General features: G+C 41.1%; 1 protein-coding gene across 1 annotated transcript in view; it reads left to right on the top strand.

The window, feature by feature from the left end:
* The first annotated feature begins 1,587 nt into the window (after positions 1-1,587).
* LOC134210914 (PX domain-containing protein kinase-like protein) overlaps positions 1,588-25,794 on the top strand; it is a 32,517-nt gene continuing 8,310 nt past the window's right edge. The window contains exons 1-6 of the mRNA XM_062687353.1: positions 1,588-1,999; positions 2,071-2,336; positions 21,682-21,823; positions 21,885-22,028; positions 22,092-22,940; positions 22,999-23,312. Of these exons, the coding sequence (XP_062543337.1) occupies positions 2,235-2,336; positions 21,682-21,823; positions 21,885-22,028; positions 22,092-22,940; positions 22,999-23,312 (1,551 nt within the window). The 5' untranslated portion in view covers positions 1,588-1,999; positions 2,071-2,234. The remainder of the gene's footprint in view (positions 2,000-2,070; positions 2,337-21,681; positions 21,824-21,884; positions 22,029-22,091; positions 22,941-22,998; positions 23,313-25,794) is intronic.

The following is a 25,794-nucleotide window of genomic DNA, read 5'->3' as shown; positions in this document are numbered from 1 at the left end:
TTCCACAAAGTTGTTCGGGTGGTGAAAACCGTCATGATGCAAGCAAGTATAGTTTTAAACACAATCGCTTAGCGGCGCTAGTGTATAAGAAATAAACTGATAGGTTAAATATCTCGAAATCTGGAATTTTCAGAATATTGCCGTATTGTACAAAGTTACTTGCCATAAGACGAGTTCGTACAATTCCATTTAATTCCACCACTTGGTTGTACCTTTGACAGATACTTATTTCGACTTCTACAGTAAGGCCATTCTCAGTGTCTCGTACTTGACTCGATTCAACTCAACTCGAGCGCCAACGAGTATTGCGGTTTCAAACTAAACTTCTGGTTTTGACTACCCTTTAAATCTTATATAACATAACCAACCTAACAGATAATTCGGATAACTTTGTAGAAGATGGCCACTTTCTAACTCTAACGGATTTAGAAATATTGAACCTAACAGGTTATTTCTCATACACTAGCGCCACTATGCGTATGAATTCCAAACTAAACTAGTCTCCATCATAAATGTTATGGCTACCCGAACAACTTTGTAGAAGACAAAATCTTGCTAAGTCTTATAGATCTCGAGATATCCACCTCACTAAATTATTGCATATAAGCTAGCACCACCTAGCAGATGTGTGTCTAGCTAATCTGATAATCACAAAATGCATTACGCACATACTTATATTACAAAAGTTGGAGCGCGTTCTGAAAGATTTGAAAACAAATAATATTTTTTTTTTCCTGGTTTTATTTATTTCCGTGTTTGTCTAAATAGCAACCGGATATTCACCACCGGTGCGAAGCATGATTGCACTTCAACAACATTGATAGAAACAACCGGTGCGAGAACAAGTGCATAAATAAAATATGAACGCATTTCGTTCCTATACTAGACACTCATTTGGATACACATCGGTGGGGATCGTCTTAGTGCTAATAATCGGCAATTAACTTTTCCTGGCGAAAACTTAAGCAATTGCAATCAGTACACTGCCAAAAATATCTATATAAGATATATGTGTCGCCGTTATATATTTTTGCAATAGCCCATTCTAATATAATCGATAAAAAACCACACATAAAGTAAATAATTGCTAATTCGAGACCACACATAAAGTTTATATAGATATATATTTTATTAGTAGTTCGCGTGGAGAATGGTTATGTGTGCGCTGATATACATCATAAGTTAAATCTATGGATTTTTGCCAATAAATATGTGTGGATTTTTAGTAGTGTAGAGGTAATTCGAGCCTTTTATGTTTGTATGGTTTTTTTATGTCGAAAAAAAAATAGCCTGTATCAACGAAGTTTTGTTATCACGAACTAAACGATGTTAAAACAAAAACATTGAATGAATGGTGGGTAGGCGTATTAGCCTTCAGTCCCCTGGATAAAGCACACGATTTTTTCCGGGCTGGAATTTACGATTCGTCAAGTTCAAAAATCAAACTTGAAAATATACCCCGCATAAACAAAAAGCTCACTGGGCACTTATTGATCTTGATTCTTTTGATCACCCCTCGCCAATGATTGTGATGAATCATTAGTGTAAACAAACCAGAAGAAAATGACATTTTCTGCTGATGTTGCGTGTCAGTCTGTCTGTACTCCAGAAGGGGGAGTAGGTGCGCGATTGTGAAAATGGAAAATCAATTCATTGTCATTTTCCTCCATGCCAGCGAAAAATATAGTGGATGTTCTTTTGGAAAAATCAAGAAAAATAGTGCATAATTCGATCCGTTCGTCGCTTTCGAAAGCAGTCCATCCAAAGCCGTGTATGTGCAAAACATTCAGATCACGACATACTCCTATTTTCGACGTTGTTACAATAGATAAGTGAAAATTTTTACGGTAAAGAAAATTGGGTGTCAGGAGAAAAAGCAGTTCCTACGGAAGGAAACTTTTTTTTAGTTTTCGCGTGATCATATTGCAGTGGATTGAAATGTCGAAATAGGTTTACTGTGACAGTTTAGTAGCGTCTGTATTTCAGTTTATGGATCAAGGTATTAGAGGGGCGAATTGGGATGATCCCCTTTCAGCTTCAGTGATTTTCTTCCATATTCCTCGCACGCAGGCTGAAGAGAAATTGGTAATAGACAAAAGGTCACTGACAACCTACGTATTCGATTTGTTAAATTACCGGATTGATTGGTGCAAGTAGTTGTTGGCGATACTCTTCATCTGCTTCCGGTGGGATATGGAATCGGCAAAAATGTCCGATGTATATTCACACAACAAATGGCCATTTTTGAGAAACGACTGGAACAAAAGGTCGTTCTAGATGATACGGAAACGATCGCTTGCACTATTGAAACAGCGCAGAATATTGATGGACATACGGTAAGACTTTTTTCTTCATTAACCTATGGCATGTGAAACAGATTATACCGTGACCTGCCCTAATTCCGCGCATCGCCTAATACCGTGGTTTTCATAAAAAAATCAGAACCTGGCTATCATGAACATCGTATTTATTTGGTGAAATGTTTAAACATACTATGTTTGAACATTTCACTAAATAATGTGATGTCCATGATAGCCATGTTCTGATTTTTTATGAAAACCACGGTATTAGGCGATGCGCGGAATTAGGGCAGGTCACATCGACATCTGTTGGATTATTATAAAGCTTAAGAATAGTAACTACATCTTTGTATCTTCATTTCACTGGCTTCTTGCGTCTGCTTGATCTAAAACCGTACCCTATCAGACTTTTTGTTTTCATAAAGAAGAGCTTTTATGCAGACAATTTTGATACTATATTATGACACTATCTTCAGGGTCATATTTGGGGGATCATGGATTGAAAATTGTGTTACTAGTAGGGGAAGAGGTTCGGTTATGGGCACCCTTTTTTAAAGGTCCAAAAGGAATTTCCAAAGTTTTAATGACATTCAAAAGAACTTTTAAAGGAATTCTTGTAGAAACTTCTGGAAAAAAATACAAAGACTTTTCAGAAGGTATCCCTGGAAAAATATGCAATGGAATTACTGGTGGATATTTTGAAAATTATTTAGAACTTCTTGAGGATAGCATAGCATAGCATAGTTACGGTGTACTTCGTAGATTGGACACTAGTGATACTCATGTTTTTCTTTTGAAATCCTTATTCAGATTGGTATCAGAAATCAAGGTGGGTGTGGTTCTTGATTTCAATCTAAGATAAAAATCATAAAAGCATGAGGATTACTACTCCTGGCCTCGCCCATCTTCACCGTAACTTGGGAGGGGAAGGAAGTGTTGGTGTAGTACTTACTTAACGAGAGGTCCCCGACTCAGCGACACCCTCATAAGTACCACTGAGTTGAATGTAGCTTGAGCTGAGCTTGAGCTTGATTGACTGCTCGTAGTTGCTACTCCATTATGACCAGATCAGCTGTTCTTGCACAGGGAACCAACAGATGTTTGCTTGGGACTAGCACACATCTTCAATGTGCAAGTACTGGTGATCTCATTTGTTAGGTCATACTAGCGCCTGCCACGTCAGAATGCAAGTCAATGTAGGGAAGGGGGAGGAAATGATGATGCAATCACTCGCCCACTGCAAGCCGAATATACCTCTGCACTTGCCACGAGTTCATGCGGAATTTGTTGGAATTTATGGGTTAGGTTGGAGAGGCAGAGGTCCGTCTTGGTTAACGAGCTGCCAATGTGATAGATAGGAGAAGGTAACTGATGGAATTTCTAATTGGATGTAGGAAACGAGCTCTATAGTTCATTTCCAATTCTAGCAGATTACTACCCTAGCCAAGGTCACGGGGGTTGACGGTACTGAAGATAATATTCATCTGTGTATCATATCACATTTGGAGCACTTCAGTGCGCCTCTAACGATTCACAGTGGATCGGCTGCTTTGCAGACTGAGCCCCTGATCGTATGTCCCGGCATACTTATCAGGTATAGCTCTTTACATGGAGGATCCGCTAGGGCTCATTAGCACTCTCCAAGGGGTCGGGAAATTAATCAATTTCTCGTCAACTGGAAGTAGCGAAGCCAATGCGTGGCCATAGGTAGGATAGGATAGGTTGTAATATAGATTGAAATTGAGAAGTCTACTTTGTATTTTAGAGACATTCAATTTTCAGAATGTTTTCAATTGGTAGTGGAGAACTATTTAGACTTATCAGGATTTACATCAGGTTGAAAAATTTAACATAATTTAATTTTACAAAAACATAATTTTATTTTTTTTATTTTTGTTTCAGAAATGGTTTAGAGCAGCCAAGGTAGAAGTTTACTGTACTATTGGATAGAAAAATATTAAATTGAAAATCTGAGATAGAAGAGAGTCAGAAGAAAAAAGTGTAGGTTGAGATTATAAAAGAGAAAAAGAGATTGATAAAAGGAGAAATCAGATATTGATAGATAGAAGAAGGACATAGGATTTGTAAGGCAATACTCAACAATTCTTTTGTAGTTTTATACATACCGTATCTAACAATGACTAAAACACTAATAAGACAAAGTTATAAAAGACCTTTATGTTGAAACATAACAGACAGGCAACCGACAACAACACAATGACAATAACAGGTCTGAAATATAGAAGTCAAGTAGTGTTTTACATTAATTATACAACTCACAATAATAGAAATGACTATCCAACGAGTAGTACATATTTTTAATGATGTTATTCATATAAATCAATCATAATCGTAAAATTCATTCATTTAGCTAGGAAATAGACGCAATGAAGCATTACCATACCATTGATAACTGAATCTTGGACCAGACTTTAAAGACTTGAATTTTGAAGAGCGGAATAGAACATGACCATTTGACTACTGAAATTTATGATATCAGACAGTACTGTAAAGGATATGACGCCATAATCTTGATCAACCGCCAAAATAATGGAAGCTCTCAGATTAATATGTCGATTTATTGCAATAGTACATAAATTAATTTATTGTATGTTTACGATACCATTTAAATTATTCCATGTTGAAACAAAGTCCACTAGTATGATCCCATCACATTACATCAAAGTGTTATGGCTCGGCTGCGGTGGTGGGCGCGGTGACGCGTTTTGACAGAGAATACAGAATTACTGTCAAGATGCGCCGTTGCGTTAATCGCTGTAGAACGGCCTTTACTTGGAGATGGCATCAGTACCACCCGTTGTCAACTTAGACTACTATTCGGTATTGAATGTCGGCTCCAAGAAAACATTAAATCAACTTTACATGTTAATTATTCGGAAAACATTCATGCGCGTGATGAGCTTTCATTATTATTATTATTTGTTTTTAAACTGACAGAATGCGGGAAGGGAAATGTATCGGTATGATCACAATACGAACCCAGACCGCAGTGACCTAGTGAGCAACATAGCTTGAGTCGTCTGCTAGTATTGTGTATCACATGGAGAGCCCAGTCGAGATACCAGTCTATTAAGACTACAACTGGTCAACTCTCGAAAAAAAAAATAAAATAAAATTCTAGCAGATTACTGTTAGAATACTCAAGTTTAAGGTATAGGAATAGTAATGGAAACGGTATGGAAGTCCATTTCCAGTTCTAGCGATTGTTAGAACATGAGAAATAAAGAGAAAGATACAAAGTAGGAGAATGGAACGGACCTGGGATTTAACCCACGACCTCCTGCGTATGAGGCAGAAGCAGTAGCCATGTGACTACCAAGCCCGCATAAGTACCACTGAGTTGAATGTATTGGGAAAAGTATTGGTTGGGTCAGGATTTGCCTGTAGCTGATAATGTGACTGTGGTAGATCTTACACCGTAACACACCACGCAAAGGTGTCTACCCAGCGTTACGGGGGAATATTTGGAACTCCTTGAGGATCTCCCGAAAGTATATTTGAAAGAATTTACAGAAAAATATATTAAGCTCTTTTAGTGGAATGAATTAAACCGTCTAAGACGAATTAAGTACTGTCCATTTAATTCCACCAGTTAATTTTCGTTATCTTTGCAGATACGTATTTCGACCACAACTGTGTGGTCGTCTTCAGTCAAGTCGAGTCAAGTACAAGACACTGAAGACGACCACACAGTTGTGGTCGAAATACGTATCTGCAAAGATAACGAAAATTAACTGGTGGAATTAAATGGACAGTACTTAATTCGTCTTAGACGGAAGAATTTACAAATGAATTATTGAAGGATTGAAGGAGAACTTGAGTGGATTTACGAAAAGTATCCTTAAGAGGCTATGCACAAAATATGTCACGCTTCTAGGGGGAGGGGGGTTCCGAGTAGCGTGACGAGTCATACATTTTGTTTAGAGAATTAATACAAAAAGTGTGTAGAAGGGGGAGTGACATACTTTATGGATCTCCCCTAAGGAATTTCTTAGAGAATTGCTAAAGGAATGTCCAAAGGAATTTCTAAAAGGATTTCTTAAGGAACTTCCGGATGAATCCCTGAATTTTCGAAGAAATTTACACTGAAATATCAAATGGAAATTTCTAAAAAAAAAATGCCCAGATTTCTAAAGAATTTCTTTCTGGATTTCCTCCATGATTTATAAAAATTGGCGAAAATCATTTTTAATAACAATTTTGGCGTGAACAAATAAATTTGAAGAAACATATTCAGTTTGGTTTGGGACGCGTGCACCATTGTACACGACTGGGTTTGTTGGAGCCTTGAAATTAATAACGTTTATGGCAGCGCACTCTAATTATCTCTCTCTATGTTGAAGAGAGTCCGGTGAATCAATATAATGGTCCTTCGAGCATGATTATTGGGAAACTATACGGTTCGGTTCCCTCTTTCGTTTTCCATCAGTGGGACCTTCCTTTACTCACTTCCAACTGGTTGAGAGTGACTCCTAAATTAAACGAAGATCGTACACACGGCTGTTCAAACTTAGCTTCAGGATTAGAACACAAGACCAAGAGTGTTAATTCAAGAATTTAAATAGGATGTTAGACTTCACTGAATAAATTGGTTATTTGCAACAAGCTTCATGTATCATACATAAGATTTATTTTCAATGTGATTCTTTACTAAAACTTTAAGCAATGATAATCTTGGTCAATGATCGACCAGAAAAAAAATAAAATTGCTTTCATAATGGAAAGATGAGGGAGGGAAAAGTATCAGCGTGAAAATTGATCTCTCTTCAACGCTGATACTCTTCCCTTTCTCTTCAAATGGAAGCTTGACAGAAGTTCGTTCGATTCAAATCGTAACGAAAATTGCCCATGGCTCGCTTTTCAAAATCTACTTCTATATACAAAAATTTTCCGTATCTCAATGGAACTATCAATTTTATACTTTCGTCTCTAATTCAATCATGAAAATGTACATCCGAGTTTGGAAGATGATATATATATATATTAGTATTTCCATACATTTGTAGAATGCAGTTAACCTTATGCAGAAGTAATCTACTCATCCCATAAATCTAAGAGATTCGAATTGTTTCGGTTTATAAATGCGCCACTTTATCTACGGATAAATCCACTTTAAGATTTTTATGCGTATAGTCCGTATAGTCGTATATATTCATTTTTAAAATTGAATTAACTCATACAATTATTTTAAGAAAACATGTTCCCTCTTATATTTTTGTCTGAAATTAATAAATTGGCAAAATAAAATTCCATTTTTTTAGAAATTTAAAATTATTCTTTAATAAATCCAAGGAGTTTTTTGATTTTTTTTATTTAAAAAATAATTATTATTATCTCCCTTTGACCTGACCTTTCGGAGACCAAAAGGACATAACTTTTAATAAATATTTGTAACGGTCTTTCCCTCTAAATATTAACCCATATATCAGGAACTTACATTTTGTTTACTCAACTTGAACTAAATTTGAAACCTCACCAATTTAAACTAGAAGTGTGCTGTAGTTAATCTGTAGATTAACACAGAAATTTTCAAATTTCTGTAAGGTACAGTGGGGTAAGTGGGTAAATGGGGTAAGTGAAAAAAACGCAAATATTTCATTGATGAAGCACAGAATTATTTAATTACACTTCACAATCATACAAGGCCATTCAAGTCAATGCGATAAATAAGTGAAACATGAAATAATGAACCATTTATATTATTTATCTTTTGCACCAGTTGTTTTGCGTGTCAATAAATACAAATATTGTTTTATGTTGGTTTTCATAACACATTCAATTAGTGCATTGATAAGTTGGTTTTCTCAGTACCGTGGAAGCACCATATTTGACGCAGGTCCAAACTTGGCGCATTCTCAAATCAAATGATGCAGGAAACCTATTTTCGCCAAAAATATATCAACGAATCAAGCTAGATGGCTTTATTTGCTCTTCTTCTTTGCATATATTGCATAAAAAGCATATTGATCACGATACTCGCGTGCCGTCACTCGAAGGACTTGCTTCGCTAATTTAATTAGCCCCGAAAAGTTCACCGCAATGCAAAGTCTTCACCAAATGAGCCAAAAATTGCATTAAGTCCAGTACACTGCACTCAAACCGACCACGCAAAGTTAAAGTTGGCAGTTTAGCTCAACACTTAGAGAATTTCTTGTCATCTAGGGACCAAAGAAACGACCGACCGTAGTTGTTTGTTCTTCAACGTATTATTTGCTACTGGTTTATTTACAATTTTGCTGTCCACTCTTCCTACAGCTGTATGGTTGACCATCGGCTATCGGTCGTGCGGGAGACTCTCTTACTCTCTATTTCTGTTGGCGGAGTATTAGACGAGTCATTAAAAAAGGGTAGTGTAGGGTTGCGTTAGATGGGCAATAAAATTCAATTGAACTTAGAACTACTATTTACAGCTATGACTATTTCTAACATTCCGGCCACCTTGAAACAGGATTGTTTCAAAATATTAATTCTACTATATACAAATTCGTCGTTGGTGGCAATGTCACGTAAGTAGTTCGAAGAATGGATTAGCTGTCGTTGTCATCCAGCCACGAACGTTGCTGTCGAGCCGGTTGGCATTCGAATTCAAGAGTTTACTGGTACCTCAGGTTGATGATGGTGAGCGGACGACGTAGATTACCGGGAACAAAGAAAAAGACCAGGTAGATCTTACGGGGTAATAGTATTAAATTGGACCTGCAATTACCTTTGCAGAAACGCAGGTGAGCATCGAGCAAGTTCTCCCACAATGGGTTGCTCTACCTGGTTTCTGTTACGTTGTTCTCGGTGTCGGAAGCAGTGCAATTCGAGCTACGGCGCGCACCACCTCGTTGGCGTTCGCTGTTTTCAGGGTTACCACACGGACGACGCCATCCTTTCCTGGGTGGAGCTTGACAATTTTTCCCAGCGGCCAGTTTGCTGGCGGAACGTTGTCCTCCTTGATGATGACGACGGCGCCCACCTCGATGGTGACGGGCGGATTGCAACCTTTAGTTGCACGGGACTGCAGTTGTTGCAAGTACTCGGGGTACCAGCGAGACCAGATCTGCTGCAGATGCTTCTGGGTGCGATCCCAGTGGTCCAAACGGTTGTCGGCGGTCTCCTTCCAGTTGGATTCCGGAACCGCTTGGAGGTTGCTTCCGACAAGGAAGTGTCCTGGGGTCAAAACGTCAAGGTCGGTTGGGTCCTCCGGTAAATCGCTCACTAGCTCGATGTGGACCGCCTTGGTTGAGAAACAAACGAATATGGCCACGTAGACTTTCGTGGGGCCACGGGTTCGTACTGCTGACTTCACGTAAAATGGTCCACAATAGTCGACACCGCAAACGGAGAACGGACGCGTCGGCGACACTCGCGATACCGGCAGATCGGCTGTGCTCTGCTGGACTAGAGTGGGCTTGGATCGGAAACAAGTGTGGCATTGGTGAAAGACGGACTTGACAAGATTTCTGCCGCCAAGGATCCAGAACTTCTGGCGGAGAGTGGCTAGCAGGAGTTGTGGCCCTGCGTGCAGTAGGCTAATGTGAAAACTGCTAGCCAGCAGAGCAGACAGCGGATGTTTGGCGGACAGAACGATCGGGTGCTTGTTTGCGACGGATAGTGCGGCGTTACGTAGGCGACCACCGACGCGAAGAGTACCGTCTTCATCCACAAAAGGTTTCAACCACTTCAGCGATGATGACTTGGCGACACGTTCGCCATTCGAAAGATCCGACAACTCCTCAGCAAATGTTTCCTTCTGCGCTAAACGGCAGAGCAGGTATTCAGCGTGCTGGAGCTCGGAAGTGGTGAGTGGTACGATGGACGTTGAAATGGATCGGCTACTAATGGCCAACGGAGGAAGAGATGATCCGGAACTGCGCAACTCTATGCGCTCCTTCAATCGCTGGATGTAGCGGATGCAGAATGCAACCACATAATGTAACTTGTTGCAGCGAGAGTAACGAGAACAAATCTCCACAAAAATCTGATTGTACGGCGGTCGTTGCCGCAATCGGTGTCCTGCGCCCTTTCACGGACGCTGCACGGGAGTTCTGCTGGTCAATGACGGTCTTGCGTCAATATTCAAGTGACAGTGCGAGCCAGGAAGGGCCATGCCACCAACGGGAACAGTTGATAATGTCCGTTGGATTGAGGGCGCGCGAAATATTGTCGGCAGGATTTTCGGAACCAGCTATGTGCCTCCAGTAGTCTATACTTGTGGTGGCCTGAATCTTCGACACGCGGTTAGCGACAAATGTTTTCCAGCGGGTTGGAACGGCACGCAGCCATTGAAGTACGGTGCTGGAATCGGACCAGAAATAGGCGGTGGTGGTGGTCTTCAGCGAGGCATCCACCTTCTTGAAGAGCTGAGTTGCCAGATGTGCTGCACAGAGCTCTAGTCTTGCGATGGAGTGGTGCGTGGATAGCGGCGCGACTTTTGACTTTGATGTCAACAGCTGGACTCGTATACCTTCCGCCGATTCCGTGCGGACGAAGCAGCAAGCTCCATATGCAACGGAGGACGCATCGGCGAAGAAATGAAGCTGGATAGTAGCACCGACTGACGAAAACACGAAGCGAGGAACTTGGACTGTAGCTAGAATGTGAAGCGTGGTATGGAACTGCTTCCACTCGTGTTGCAGCTGATCCGGCAATGGAGAATCCCACTCGCAGAGAACACCGTCATGCTTTAATGCCCATAGACGCTGCATGAAGAGCTTTGTCTTTGTGATGACTGGACCCAATAGGCCCAGTGGGTCGAAAATCTTGGCGATGTACGACATTACCTTCCGCTTGGTAAGAATGGCCACCGGGAGAGGCACTTCTACCTTGAATCGAAAGTTGTCGGCCTTTGGATCCCACAATAGGCCGAGCGTGGAGATTATCTGCTCATCCTGCGAATCGCGAAGAGGTTGGATGGCCAGATCTTCTGGCGGAACATCATGAAGGACTTCTAGAGCGTTCGACGCCCATTTCTTCAGCGAAAATCCAGCGGAACCGTGCATGGCAGTGATTTGAAGGCGAAGTGTTTTGGCGGATTCCACGTCAGATGCGCCGGACAACAGATCATCGACGTTAAAATCTTCCACCACTGGGTCGACAGCAACAGGATAGAACTCCGCCTGGTCGATGGCAATCTGCTGGAGTGTCTTCGTTGCAAGGTACGGTGCGCTAGCCGTACCGGTGACATAGGTCTGTAGTTCTAACGTAGCGATCGGATCGGATGGACATCTGCGGTAGCGGATACGGAGGAGACGGGGATCGTCGGGATACATCTTCTCGACGTCTGCTACTATGGCAATGCATTTTGTCCGGAATCTCGTGTAGATAGAGTAGAGGTCTTGCTGGACGACTGGTCCAACAAGGAGCGTGTCGTTCAAAGAATAGCCGGACAAGGTTTGGCATGACGCGTCGAAAACTACCCTGACTTTTGTGATAGTGCTGGATTCCTTGAAGACGACTTGGTGGGGGATGTAGGAGTGTTCATTTCAATCATCTTTAAGCTCTGGTGTCTCCTGCATGTGACCAAGTTGTAGATACTCCTTCATGAATTGGTGGTATGAATCCTTGGTAGCAGGATCTCTATCTAATCGCCGTTCCAAGCTCAGGAAGCGACGATCGGCAATCGATCTTGATCCGAGAACCTTTTCGGAATCTTCAGTTCTCGGAAGACGCACAATGTACCGCCCTGCGGAATTGCGCATCGTAGAAGCAGCATAGTGTTCTTCGCATATGCTTTCTTCGGTAGATCGAACTGGAGCCGATGGAATTGTTTCCATGTCCCAGAACTTGCGTAGATCGGCTTCCAGTCGATCGTCCGCAGTGGAGAGGTAGCAGAACCGTGGAATGCAGGTAGCCGAGCGAGATGCGGGACCAGTGACCGCCCAACCAAAGAGAGTTTCGACTACCCACGGAAAACCTTCACCCAGAGAAATCTTCCGTCCCGTGTGGAGTTCCCAGTACGTTTCGCTACCGATGACGAGGTCTACGTTTCCGGGAACATTGAAATGTGGATCTGCTAGCTCGACGCTTGGAATTTTCCACGCTGAAATATCGATCGGCGTAGTTGGTAGCTCCGACGATGGCTGCTTCAGTACCAAAAATTGCAATTTCATCGAGATCGTTCGATCTCCCGACTCGATGGTTGCTGTAATGGCACTACTAATCTTCTGTGTGGAGGATCCGATGCCTGCGACGGATACGTCCACTGTAGACCGGCGGCTGAAGAGGATCTTCGCCAACGGTTTCGAAATGAAATTCGACATCGATGCCGAATCGAGGAGAGCACGAGCCTTGTGCGAGATGCCGTGGTCGTCAACGATGTTGAGAACAACCGTTTCAAGCAGCGTCATGGTGCATGCAGTTTGAACTGCCATGCTAACTTGGCGGGACGTGGATGGAAGCGGCTGCTGAACGGAGGAAACTGAAGAAACAGCGGGCTTCGACGACACGGCTGGCTCTGTTGTGCTTACTTGCATTGCTGGCGTAGCTGATACCTTCGCTGGAGTGAAATCATGCAGAAGCGAGTGGTGCTTCTCATGACACGTACGGCAGTTGTATTTGGAATTGCACTTCTTGGATTGATGACCAACGCTGAGGCAGTTCCAACACAGGCGCTTTTGGGAAGCCAACTCTCGGCGTTGACTGACGTTCTTCCCAAGAAACACCGGACATATTCGGATGGAATGACTGTCCGAACAGGAAAGCGGACAGGAGTAGCTGGGAGTGGATGAGGCTGATGCATTGACCGACACTTTCTGCTTGAAGCTTTTCTGCTGGAAGCCGGCCACCTTCGACGAGGCTGGTTGATAACTGTCTGGCCCGACGGAATTTAGTATCCGCACCCGCTGGTAGAGAAAATCGACCAGTTCATCATACTTCACATCGTCCTTGTGGCTAGTCTTCTCCTCCCAGGCACGTAGTGTGGCGTGATCCAGCTTGTACGAGAGCAGGTAGATGAGTGGCAAGTCCCAATATTCCACCGGTTCGCCCAGTTTGGCTAGGGCGCGAACATGACGTTGATAATCGTCGACCAAACCGTGGATGCGTGTTGCACACTCCTGCTTCACTGCGGGCAGCTCGTACAGCGCCTTGAAGAGTTGCTTCTTAAGGTATTTCCGGTTGTCGTACCTCTTCAGCAGAGCGTCCCAAGTTGTAGCGTAGCTATCGGCGGCGATATCGACCGATTCGAAGGGTTTCTTGGCGCTACCCTCGAGAGATTGGAGAAGGTATTGGAGCTTAGCGACTGTGGGAATATCGCCGTTCACGTGGATCATCGATGTGAACGTGTCCCGGAACGAAATCCAACGTGAAAAGTCCCCATTGAACTTCGGTAGGTCGATTTTTGGCAGACGGAGGTGGAAGTTTGCTTGATGTTGCTGTGGAGCGTGTATCGATTCGTTCAATGCCGACTGGTTAGGATCCCCGGTGCGCTTCGAGAGAAGGAAACCCTTTGCCTTGCAGTACCGTTGCTCAAATTGAACGCGTTCGTCGATGTACTCATCCAGAGCCTCTGGTGCATCCAGCTTCTCGATCACACTCTGACACTCCGCGAAGTTTTCGTTCATCTTGTCCAGTGAATCAATCCGCACACAACTGGAAACTGTCACGATCACGATCGAAGTCACGGGCGAACCAGTCAGGCGTATCAAAAACTTTCAACAGGCCCTTGCGCTGAGTCTAGCTACCAGCCAGCTGGTTATCCTCGTTAGCAGGCATCGCGAACGCAAACGAACGGAAACGGCAGTTAAATCGAACGATCCAATCCTTCCTGACGCGAAACTAAACGTTTCTACGCGAAACCGAACCGGCGAGGGTGATACACAATCGAACGATTTGCTCCTTCCCGTCGCGGTGTAAAAAACCCTTCGCGACGTTTAAGATTCGACGGAAGTGGATCGTTTTATAATCGAATCGATCTCTCCTTCCCGTCGCGAACGAACCCACTTCTACGCGGTATCGCAAATCGAGGGCGCGAACGGTTTTCCACTCGATTCGCGGCCGTCTCACCAAGCCACAATAGCAAATTAAGAAAAAAGCTACCCACTTTCTTACGTACTATAATTAATCACGGCTACTGCTAGCCACATGCAGGACTAACGTGGAACAGACTCACCGGGGGCTATCCTGGGGACTGGATGCCTTCCAAAAGGATGAAATTGCGCCAAACGGATCCAATGGCACCGAGTCTTGCTCAATCCACGCTAGCAAGAGGTGAAGATGGCGAAAGATGAATAGGGCAAATCACCTTCCCACAATGGCCACAGAAAGTTCACAAGATGGCCAGGAACAATGTCCGATCTTCTTCACATCACTAGAGTAACACTCGCCTTAGTGCACTCTCAAGCGCAAAATTGTTCACGCAAATCACGCACGAATAGTTTGCCGACGGCAGAATGTGTTCCGAAAGTTTGAAACTTCCACCCGCGATCGAAACACTTGAACGGATAGTCACTAATCCGTTCACCAAAATACCGTCGCAATTATCGCTATGCGTGATTTATTACTTCCACAGCTGCCGAATAGTACCCGCCTTGGTACTATCCCCACGCGCGAAACAGTCACAAAATTGTGCGCAAATAGTTTAATTTGTTCTCCCACACGAACGAGGTCTACCCGCCTTGGTAAAGCCTCCCAGCGCACACGCACTATTAGTTCGCACAAAGCAATCAAAAAATGCCAACAATTGAATGGCAGCCACCACCAATGACCAGCGCGCGCGTTTGGTCAGATTGCTTTTTATTGCACTACCGCGGGAATCACTTTCCGGTATGAAATGCCTTCGATCCGGCTCAAAGGACCAAATGTTCACGATACTCGCGTGCCGTCACTCGAAGGACTTGCTTCGCTAATTTAATTAGCCCCGAAAAGTTCACCGCAATGCAAAGTCTTCACCAAATGAGCCAAAAATTGCACTAATGCTACGTTTTGACAGGGCAAGTGAATTGAACAACTCAGTTGAATTCAATTGACTTGCCAAAAGTTGAACATGTTCAACTTTCTTTTCGTTCAAGTGAATTGAATTGAGGTGTTTACACGTTCAGTTCGCGTTCGATTCAAGCGACTTGCTCAATTCACTTGCCTTGTCTAAACGTAGCATAAGTCCAGTACACTGCACTCAAACCGACCACGCAAAGTTAAAGTTGGCAGTTTAGCTCAACACTTAGAGAATTTCTTGTCATCTAGGGACCAAAGAAACGACCGACCGTAGTTGTTTGTTCTTCAACGTATTATTTGCTACTGGTTTATTTACAATTTTGCTGTCCACTCTTCCTACAGCTGTATGGTTGACCATCGGCTATCGGTCGTGCGGGAGACTCTCTTACTCTCTATTTCTGTTGGCGGAGTATTAGACGAGTCATTAAAAAAGGGTAGTGTAGGGTTGCGTTAGATGGGCAATAAAATTCAATTGAACTTAGAACTACTATTTACAGCTATGACTATTTCTAACACATATTATTGATGAAGAATCAACGTACCCGAATAAAATATATGGAAGTAATACTCATAATGCGTCAATTTTTTTCTTTCTTAGCCACAATGCTAAGGATCGAATGATCATTTTTTCACACAAAATAACTTTTGTGAGAATCTTTTACCCCTACCTACAAACAGCTAAGCATTATGAGTAAGCTTTACCTTTTACGTTGAACATTGCTACATTCGAACGCATTTTTCAACCCAAAATGTTCTGCGTCAAATTAGGCTCACAATGCATTGTGATGTTCCTAATTAATCTTATCATACGAATAGACAAGGCAGTGCTAATAAACCTCAATAATAGTATTAGGAAAAGCAATATGTATTCATTAAGTTTTAACTAACTCTCAACTACTTTAAATATTAGTCAACATTGGATCATTCCACTAAGTGTCCAGCCCATGATAGTATGCCTTATGCTGCCTTCGATTTTGATGCGTTTATTTGACGCGTTTCTTACAGGTATTTGGTAATTATGCTGTTTTTATATGCTAGTGCTAGAATTCTTGCGGAAAAACAATATTTTAATATAAATTAGTATCATATAATTCAATTTACTTTCTTTGTACGAAATTCTAACAAACCAAAACAATGAACACATTTTCAATTTGTTACTCTGTCGCTTTCCTGTCGCTACTAGTCGTGCAACCCTGAATATGAAATCAAACAAAAATATGGCTGCCTTTCTCATATAAGCTTCAGTTTATGTTAATAGTTTATTGAAAAAATGTATATAGATGGGCAGCTCATATGTTTTTAGATATATCTGCCGGTCACGTAACACTTGCAGATTGGTAGCTTCAATGTGGTTCTAAAAGCGTTAATATACAAGTTGCGTTTTCTGTATCCTTCTCAGTTTAGACAGAAGCTATATGAACTTCTCAGTTTATAGATTCAAAATTGCAGATTACCAAAGAAAGTTATGTTTTTATTACAAATACAACAGACCATGGTAGGCTGGTTATGTAATGAAATGTAAAAGTTTGTTTTTTTTTTGTGTCTTTATTAAAGAGACTTTCAGCCCGAGGCTGGCTCGTCTCCGGAAATGTAAAAGTTAATTTTCCCGTAAATATATATTTTGACATGATTCTAACACCTAAATAAGAAGCATTTTGAATGATGTGCAGGGTTCATGAAACTAACAAAACACTTACATGCCACAGAGCATATAACTTGCAGAATAACTGAACTGAACAAAAAATGCCTCTTTGTATAATTAATTAACTTTTTATTTTATATCGTACCAAGTTCTATTACACTGTCTGTCACTGTCTTTATATAATAAAAAAAATAAGGCATTTAATTGATTGAGTTTTAACATAGTTTTAAAGTGCGTCAAATTAGGAACAACTTTGCGTTAAATAAGGAACATAGTAAAATTAGTGCGTCAAGTTGGGCACCTCAAGTACTACATAAAAACAGATTAAAAAACTAAGAAATAAACTTATATTTCGAAGTTTCATTATTTCTACACATTCTATTACTACTATAAGCTCGTTATGCAGAATATTAAGCGAATCCATATTGGAATTATTTTGTGGTAATACTAAATCAGGAACCCAAAGTGCCAAGCGTGTCAGTCTTTTAAGTAATCCATGTTTGACAAATAATTCGTGAAAAAATGTTATTTATATAGCTTTAATACAAGAATCACTACTATTGCAAATATATCAACAATTGTGAAATCATAAGTGGATTGTTAATGAAACACAATATGATTCCAGGTTTGATGAATATTTCAAAGATAATTTCTCTGCATTATCGCCAAGGTTTATTATCTTGCTATAAACCTGAAATAGAAAGAAGTGTTAGACACAAATGGAGATGAGATATTAGATCTCAAAAAATTCAAGTAAAGAAAACATAAAAACATAAAAATCATTTAATGGAGGCACTCTAGTGCCATTTGACTTTCATGAAGTGTCAAAAAGCATTACAACAGATCACAGCTATGTTCTATTCAGTATAATTATCATTTGCATGAAATATATGAACAGAAAATGTGTTCTTATATTGAAAAGTCCTCTTTTAAAATCATTTTTTCACTTACCCCACATGTGGGGCAAGTGAAAAATTGAAAACGAATTTTTTGTTTTTCAAATATTTAGTATCCTAAAAGGGGCCGTACACATATTACGTAAGCACTTATGGGGGGAGGGGGGGTCTGTCGTTTTCTTACGCATCATATAAATAAAAATCTATTTGTATGAAAAAAATCTTATATGGGGGGAGGGGGGTTCGAAAATATAAGAAAAATTGCTTACGTAATATGTGTACGACCCCAAAGTATTTTTCAAAGATCTTGTTCGCAGGCATATAAAGCTTGGATAGATGATTCGTTATGTCATAAATATGATCAATTTAAATATTATATTCAACTTTTATGACTTGATGAACATGAAATATACGATTTCCTTTACCCACTTGCCCCACTGTACCTTAGTATTTATCTATGAATCCGTTGATCCGTAGAAAGCATTCATTTATACTAATGACACACGGGTGGTACAAGTACCATGGTACGAAAATCTTGAAATTAGTGCTATATCTATTATTGTCTTCATTAAAGATAGTCTTGGAATTATTTTCTTGACTCCTTGTACCATGGAACAAACACCACAGGTGTGTCCTTAGTATTACATAAATGTATGTACTCAACAATTTTTTTTTCAACATATTTTTTATTATGAAAATTTGAATAATAAACACAGAATATTTGAAACAAATTTCTCTTAGATATAAGTGAAGAAGTAGAAGACCTATTCATAGAATAAAACACTATGAAACTATCTCCCGGGAATTCCTCCAGGAATGCCATCGGGAATTCCTTCGGTAATCCTTCCGGGAATTCCTCCGAGAATTCCTCCAAAAATTCCTTCGGGAATTCTTCAAAGAATTTCTCCAAGAATTCCTTCAGTAATTCCTCCAAGAGTACTTTCGGGAATTGCGGAACTGCGGAATTCCTCCAAGAATTCCTTCTGTAATTCCTCCAAGAAGTCTTTCGGGAATCTATCCAAGAATTTTTCCGAGAATTCCTCCAAGAATTCCTTCTGGAAATCCTCCAAGAATTCCTTCTGGAATTCCTCCAAGAATTGCTTAGGTAATTCCTCCAAGAATTCCTTAGGGAATTCTTCCAAGATTTTTTCCGGGAATCCGGAATCCGGGAATTTCTTCGTGAATTCTTCCAAGAATTCCTTCGGGAATAAAACTATCTACCTAATATTTATAAATTTATTAATGAAATTGAAAAGATCAACTCTCCGTAGGATGAAGGCCTGATATCTGACGAATAGGTTTAAATTAAAGAACACAGTCTGTAGTATGAGAACGAACGAATACCTACATAATGTTCCCAATTCCAATGTACGGTTGGACAATGTTCTTCAAACTGGACTTTGTAATTAGTTTTTGCGGTTTGTGTCGTATCTTATGTGATATTTTTTTATATCTATACTGCCGTGAATCGCAAGTCAGTCTCATCTGTACATGGATGCCATGTAGAGATGGGACTGACTTGCTATTCACGGCAGTATATTTCTCGAAAAAAAACTGGTCTATCTTCAATTTCGCCGTGTCCAGGAACAGTTAAACAAATTAAATATTATGAAAATTAACATTATTTTCATGAATTAATTTGAATATTACAATCAACAAATCAATATGAAAGTTTTGATTGCAGTAGAGTAGAGTGGGGCAAGAGTGCGCGTGGGGTAAGAGTACGTTTTTGATTTTTTGAAGTTATAAAAAAAGATAAACTAGCAGCACTGCATCAGTTTGATAGGTATTCTGACCAACTATTGTCATGTGTAATTGTAAACGATTTGAATTAACAACAAGGGAGATATGGAGATAGTTAATTTTCTGGTCATTTTGCTAAAAATAATTGTGTTTTCGCAACTAGTATTCCATTACCATATATACGTTCAATCAGGTGAACATTATACCATTTCGATAACCTTTCGTATAGAGTACTTTATGGTGCAGAACATTAATTCCGTTGGTTATCCAAGAGGTTAAAACCATAAACTGAATAAATATTGGGGCTGAGGGGTAAAATTTCGCAGGAACGGGTGGGGCAAGAGTACGCATGTGAACCTTTAAGTTCTGTTGTCAAACCCGTATCTCCGGCCGAAATAAGACTACTTCCAAACCGTAAAATTCCACAAACAAAGAAAAAAGGAACAGAAATCGAAAACTATCATCACAAGTTCTCCTTTTAAAGATAAGTTATTTGGTGTTAGAAAGGACTTAGCGAACAAAGCACTGAAGCGAAATAATAAAATTGTATTTGGTATTGTTTTACACCTCAATATAGTCCGAAAACACAATTTACAATAAACACAATTTATCATATACAATCTTATCGTACTCTTACTAAGTACAACTAAGGAAAATAAATTCAATTTGCAATGTTAAGTTTGAAAATCGAATTGGTACTAACAATATTTAATAAAAATATAACCTTTTCGTGCGAAAAAGAAGAGTACGTAATTTTTCTGCCGCAAAAAGAGTACATGTACTTTTAAAAGAGTACGTCTGGTAATACTACGCATACCAGTTCCAGGCAATATAAACGGTTCTTGATTTTAGCAGAGTAGGTTGTGTCAATTGGCGCTTTGATGTTGGATGAAGAAGAAAAAGCAGAAAGATGATAATCGAAAAAAGTTCCACGGGAAATTATACGAAGAAGTTTTTAAAACCATTCTCAAAAATTCTAAAAGCAATTTAATTAAAAACTGTAGCAGTACGGGGTTGAACTTTTCTTCTACTGTATAAAAAACATAATACTTCTATTCAAAATTTTATTTTGTAATATTAAACTTAAAGCACATTAAAAGAAAAGTCCAAACTCGTAATGCTTACCGTTTTAAATTAAATTGCTTTTAGAATTTTTGAGAAGAGTTTTAAAATCTTCTTCGTATGGTTTCCCGTGGAGATTTTTTCGATTATCATCTTTCTTTTTCTTCGTGCATCATCAAAACGCCAATAGAACGTAAGCAGCATGTATTCTGTTCACAAAATAAGTCATGCTTTCAGGGGGAGGGGAGGGGTCAAGAAGCATGACGAACTGCAAAAAAAACATTTAGAAGGTATAACACAAAAAGCGTGACGGACAGTTCGAAGTCGAAAATCGCCATTTATCGCGTGTCGTACTTTTTTATGGATTTCTCCATGAGTGGAATGAAAATTATAGTCACTCTGCTATTTATATTTTGGCACTATTATAGTAAAGCGACTAAAATGAAAATTATCTAGCCCTCTGATTTATATATAGTCTGATTTATTTGCACTGATTGAAGCACTTTATTTTTTCTATAATTTAGTTGAACGGTTCGTTGTTTAAATTACACTCCTATATTATTTTTGCAATTAAGCGATCTCAGGCTATGTATACATTGTGGATTTCGAACAATGTTGTACTGATAAATGTAATAGTTGTTAGAAATATTATGCGTGCATTTTGTGGTGGACTTTTATACCATACAGCGCATTTAGATCATTGGCTTTGGGAATGAATCAAACTTTGCCTAATTTATTGAAACTATCCCTGCTAACAAAATCATCGCAGGCCACATATATCACGCTAGACTTTATTTTTTCTAATCGTAATCATGATGGGACTGATATGCGATTAATTTTACAATGGGATAAACTGAATTGCTATTTTTTCACATAATTAAAAGAACAAAGTTTATAATTGTTTTATGATTCTTGAGCGAAAAGAAATTGAATCTAAAACGTTTGGTGAACTTGACTCGAAATCGACCATTATGCGATTCACGGCAAAATAGCAGAATCGCGTATAAAATGCTTTTTTATAACGCTCATTTATTCGTGCATGTTTCTAATATATTTATTATGACATTTATCTTTATACAACACTTTCGTCATTTCTCAGGAATATGTACTTAGAGCACAGCGTGGACCGTACCCCGAAAATAGCTGGCGTATTCTAAGGCGTTACAATGACTTCGCTTCGCTTAACAAGTGCTTGCAAATATCAGGGATCGATTTGTCATTTCCCGGAAAGAAGTTTATTGGTATGTTTCCTTGAATTAAGAGCAACTATCGACATTACTGATTAATCGAATTCATTTCTAGGAAATATGCGCCCTGATTTCATAGCTGAGAGGTTAATTGCATTACAAGAGTTCATCAATCAAGTACTAATGAATCCCATATTGGCATCATCTTTACCAACCAAAAAATTCATTGACCCGGACAGTTATTCAACGCCGTTCCATGGTGCGTCTCCCTGGATTTGTTTCCGTTCAATATAGGCACCCATTATTTCCTTGTCCTCCACAGATCTTGCTCTGCAGTATGCGTCAATGTGTTTACGGGCGGACGGCGTGTACACGCTGGGTCAATCCTTGGGGCCGATAGGATGGCGGCTGCGCAAGCACTACTTCAAAGTCGTGCACAAACCGCAAGGCAACAAACACTCGCCGGGTCATTCCAACACCAAACATCATCTTATTAAATCAAGTTCGCAATCGCACGGCAAACAGCACACCACACAAGTGTGCGTGACTACGTCAACAGAAAAGGACTATAACACGAAGGAAAGCGGAAAGGACGATCTGATCCTCACATGGACGGAGTTTGGACCCGACAAGTATATCGACGATAAAGAGATTCATAATGTACTGAAGAACTTTGGAAGCATTCAACACCCATACATTGCGCCGATTGAGTATATCGCATCAAATGACAACGGAGCACTGGTAATTCGCAAGTTTTATAAGCAAGGTAGCCTGAAGGATGTTCTGTGTGCGGCATCCCCTTGCAATCCGTTCCTTTCGAAGTACGGCAGCCCGAAAGGACGAGCTCCGTTACCTTTGAAGGAGTTAGCGCTTTACGCTCGGCAAATTCTGGAAGCTATTCGATTTTTGCATTCGAAAGGGATGGCCTGCGGTCACGTCCACTGTGGCAATGTGTTGATTGTTGACGGTATAGCACGTTTGATGGATGTAGAAAATTTTATATTTGGTGTGCCCTCTTTCTATCGACCGTTTTTTGTGCAACACAGCAAAATAAACACTTGTGAGGCTATTGACGTGTATGGATTCGGACATTTATTGTACGAGATGTGCATGGGTTATCCTCTGCAAGATTCCTACGCCAGACAAATTCTGGATTGTCCAGATAGCTTGAGTAAGTTTTCCAAAGAATGCATTTTTTGGCGGCTTTTTGTAACGCTTTTCTTTTGCAGAAGCACTTTTGGAATCGATTCTCTCCAAGGATGCATGCAAATCAGCCTTGCCAACTCTGGATCAATTAGCAGCCCATCCATTCTTTGGCGAATATGCCTCAAGCTTCAACGATCAGTACGCGATGGCGATAGGCAACCAGAAGCCGCATCTCAAATTTTCTACCAATGCCAAAGAACAGCTAAAAATTGCGGTCCAGAAAACGGAAAATCGGGTCCGCGATGAGCAGAAGTCGGTCAAAAATCAGAAACGTCTAGTCAGGGTGCAGGAGATGATGACCTCCGAGGAAGAAAAAAAGAAAATTAAACACAAAGCGGTGAGTAATATTAATCTTTTAGCTAACCTAATCTTAGAATTTTTGAAGAATATTTCCGTTTTACTGGCTATTGTTTAATTTTAAGTTAAAAGGTTATACAATTTAAAAAAGGTACTATGGCCCGTAGACTTAATATCAATTATTAACTAGGGGGACACATTGATTATTATTATGAAGCAGTACATAACAGTCGTCTTCATTCAGCTTGGTCCATAGCTGCAGAGGATCCGTAAATCGTCTTCCACCTTGTTCGCTGCGCGATTTTCCATCGGATCGCTACCGAGAATTATTTTCACGGAGTAATTGTTCGACATTTTTCCTATGTGTCCCGCCCACCGCAGTCCTCCGATTTTTGCGATGTGAACGATGGGTAGTTCTCCCAACAGCTGATAGAACATTCGCTTCCTCCATGTACACCGTCTTTTATCTGCTGGCACCATAGATGGAAAGCAGCAATTTTTTTCAAAAACTTTAAGTGTGCGTCGGAAGAACATTTTATACAATAAGTTCGGCTACACTTTCAATGCAATAAAATAACGCCAACAAATTCAAGACAGTGAATGCGTAATAGTCCCGTAGTCTGCAAACGAAGACAAAATTCGCGCTGTATACTACTCTGATTCTTCCGGTGGCTTTATACGGCCATGAAACATGTTTCGGAGTTTTTGAGTGTAAGGTGCTACGGACAATACTCGGCGGTAAACAGGAGAACGGTACCTGGCGGCGTCGCATGAACCACGAGTTGTACCACGTGTATAGAGGCAGACTACGGTGGGCTGGACACGTTGTTCGTATGCCAGAAGAACGTCAAGCGAAGATAATATTTAGTAGAGAACCCGGAAGAGGCCGCATGCTTCGTGGAAGGCCGCGTACACGATGGCTTTTTGCAGTTAAAGAGGACCTGAGGGCGCTCAATGTTCAGGGCGACTGGAAGCGATTGGCCTAGGATCGAGTTCAGTGGAGAAGGATACTCCATTCGGCGTAGGTTCATCGAAGAGCTGTAGTAGTCCATCAAGTATCAAGTAATGCGTAATACCAGGCACAAAAAGTGTGATTCCAGCGTTGCACGTACAGCGCCAACTGTCAAAACGCAAATAGAAAAACTGGTATCATGGTAAAGAAGAACAATTTTTTTTTGTCTTTATTAAGGAGACTTTCAGCCCTAGGCTGGCTCGTCTCCGGAAGGAGAACAATGCATAATACAAACACGGGGCAAAATGGCCTCACTCATAAAATCACTCATACAATCTGTTGTAGGACATTTATGAAAGAATATTACCAATTCATTATTTAGTCGGGGGCAGCAGGGACTATGTCCAAGGGCTTGACGATCCCTCCCCAGGCCATCTGCGAGTTGTGGCGCCTGCCTAGGATGTGGTGGGGTTTGACAGTGGGCCCTGTTAAACCTCTATAAAAAGCTGCATGTATCCGCAAGTAGGCTCCGCCAAAGCGACCGTGTGCCGCTCAAAGCGCACAAGCCCAAGTCTTGGTGTTAGGTGGGACGCTAAACAGCCCTGACACGACGGCCCTCCGACGAGACAGGAGGTTTGCGCAGGCCCAATAAGCCGCCTTTAAAAACAACTATTACGAACGACATAGAAGATAATACGACTCGATACAATCGGCAACGACCTAGGCGACGAATAAAGGATCACGATTGGAAGCTTGGAACATGGAACTGAAAGTCGCTAGGCTTCGCAGGTTGCGACAGGATAATCTACGATGAATTACATCCCCGCAACTTCGACGTCGTAGCGCTGCAGGAAATCTGCTGGACAGGACAGAAAGTGTGGAAAAGCGGGCATCGAGCGGCTACCTTCTACCAAAGCTGTGGCACCACCAACGAGCTGGGAACCGGCTTCATAGTGCTGGGAAAGATGCGCCAACGAGTGATTGGGTGGCAGCCAATCAACGCAAGGATGTGCAAGCTGAGGATAAAAGGCCGTTTCTTCAACTATAGCATCATCAACGTGCACTGCCCACACGAAGGGAGATCCGACGACGAGAAAGAAGCGTTCTATGCGCAGCTGGAGCAGACATACGATGGATGCCCACTGCGGGACGTCAAAATCGTCATCGGTGACATGAACGCTCAGGTAGGAAGGGAGGAAATGTATAGACCGGTCATCGGACCGGATAGTCTGCATACCGTATCGAACGACAACGGCCAACGATGCATAAACTTTGCAGCCTCCCGCGGAATGGTAGTCCGAAGCACTTTCTTCCCCCGCAAGAATATCCACAAGGCCACATGGAAATCACCTAATCAAGTAACGGAAAACCTAATCGACGGTAAATTCTTCTCCGACATCACGAACGTACGCACTTACCGCAGTGCGAATATTGAATCCGACCACTACCTCGTCGCAGTATGTCTGCGCTCAAAACTCTCGACGGTGATCAACACGCGTCGGAGTCGTCCGCCGCGGCTCAACATTGGGCGGCTACAAGACGGTAAACTAGCCCAAGACTACGCGCAGCA

Source organism: Armigeres subalbatus, chromosome 2 (genome assembly GCF_024139115.2).
Source record: "Armigeres subalbatus isolate Guangzhou_Male chromosome 2, GZ_Asu_2, whole genome shotgun sequence".
Taxonomy (NCBI): Eukaryota; Metazoa; Arthropoda; class Insecta; order Diptera; family Culicidae; genus Armigeres; species Armigeres subalbatus.
Note: the sequence above shows the minus strand (reverse complement) of the source record. Positions and strands in the feature narration are given on the sequence as shown.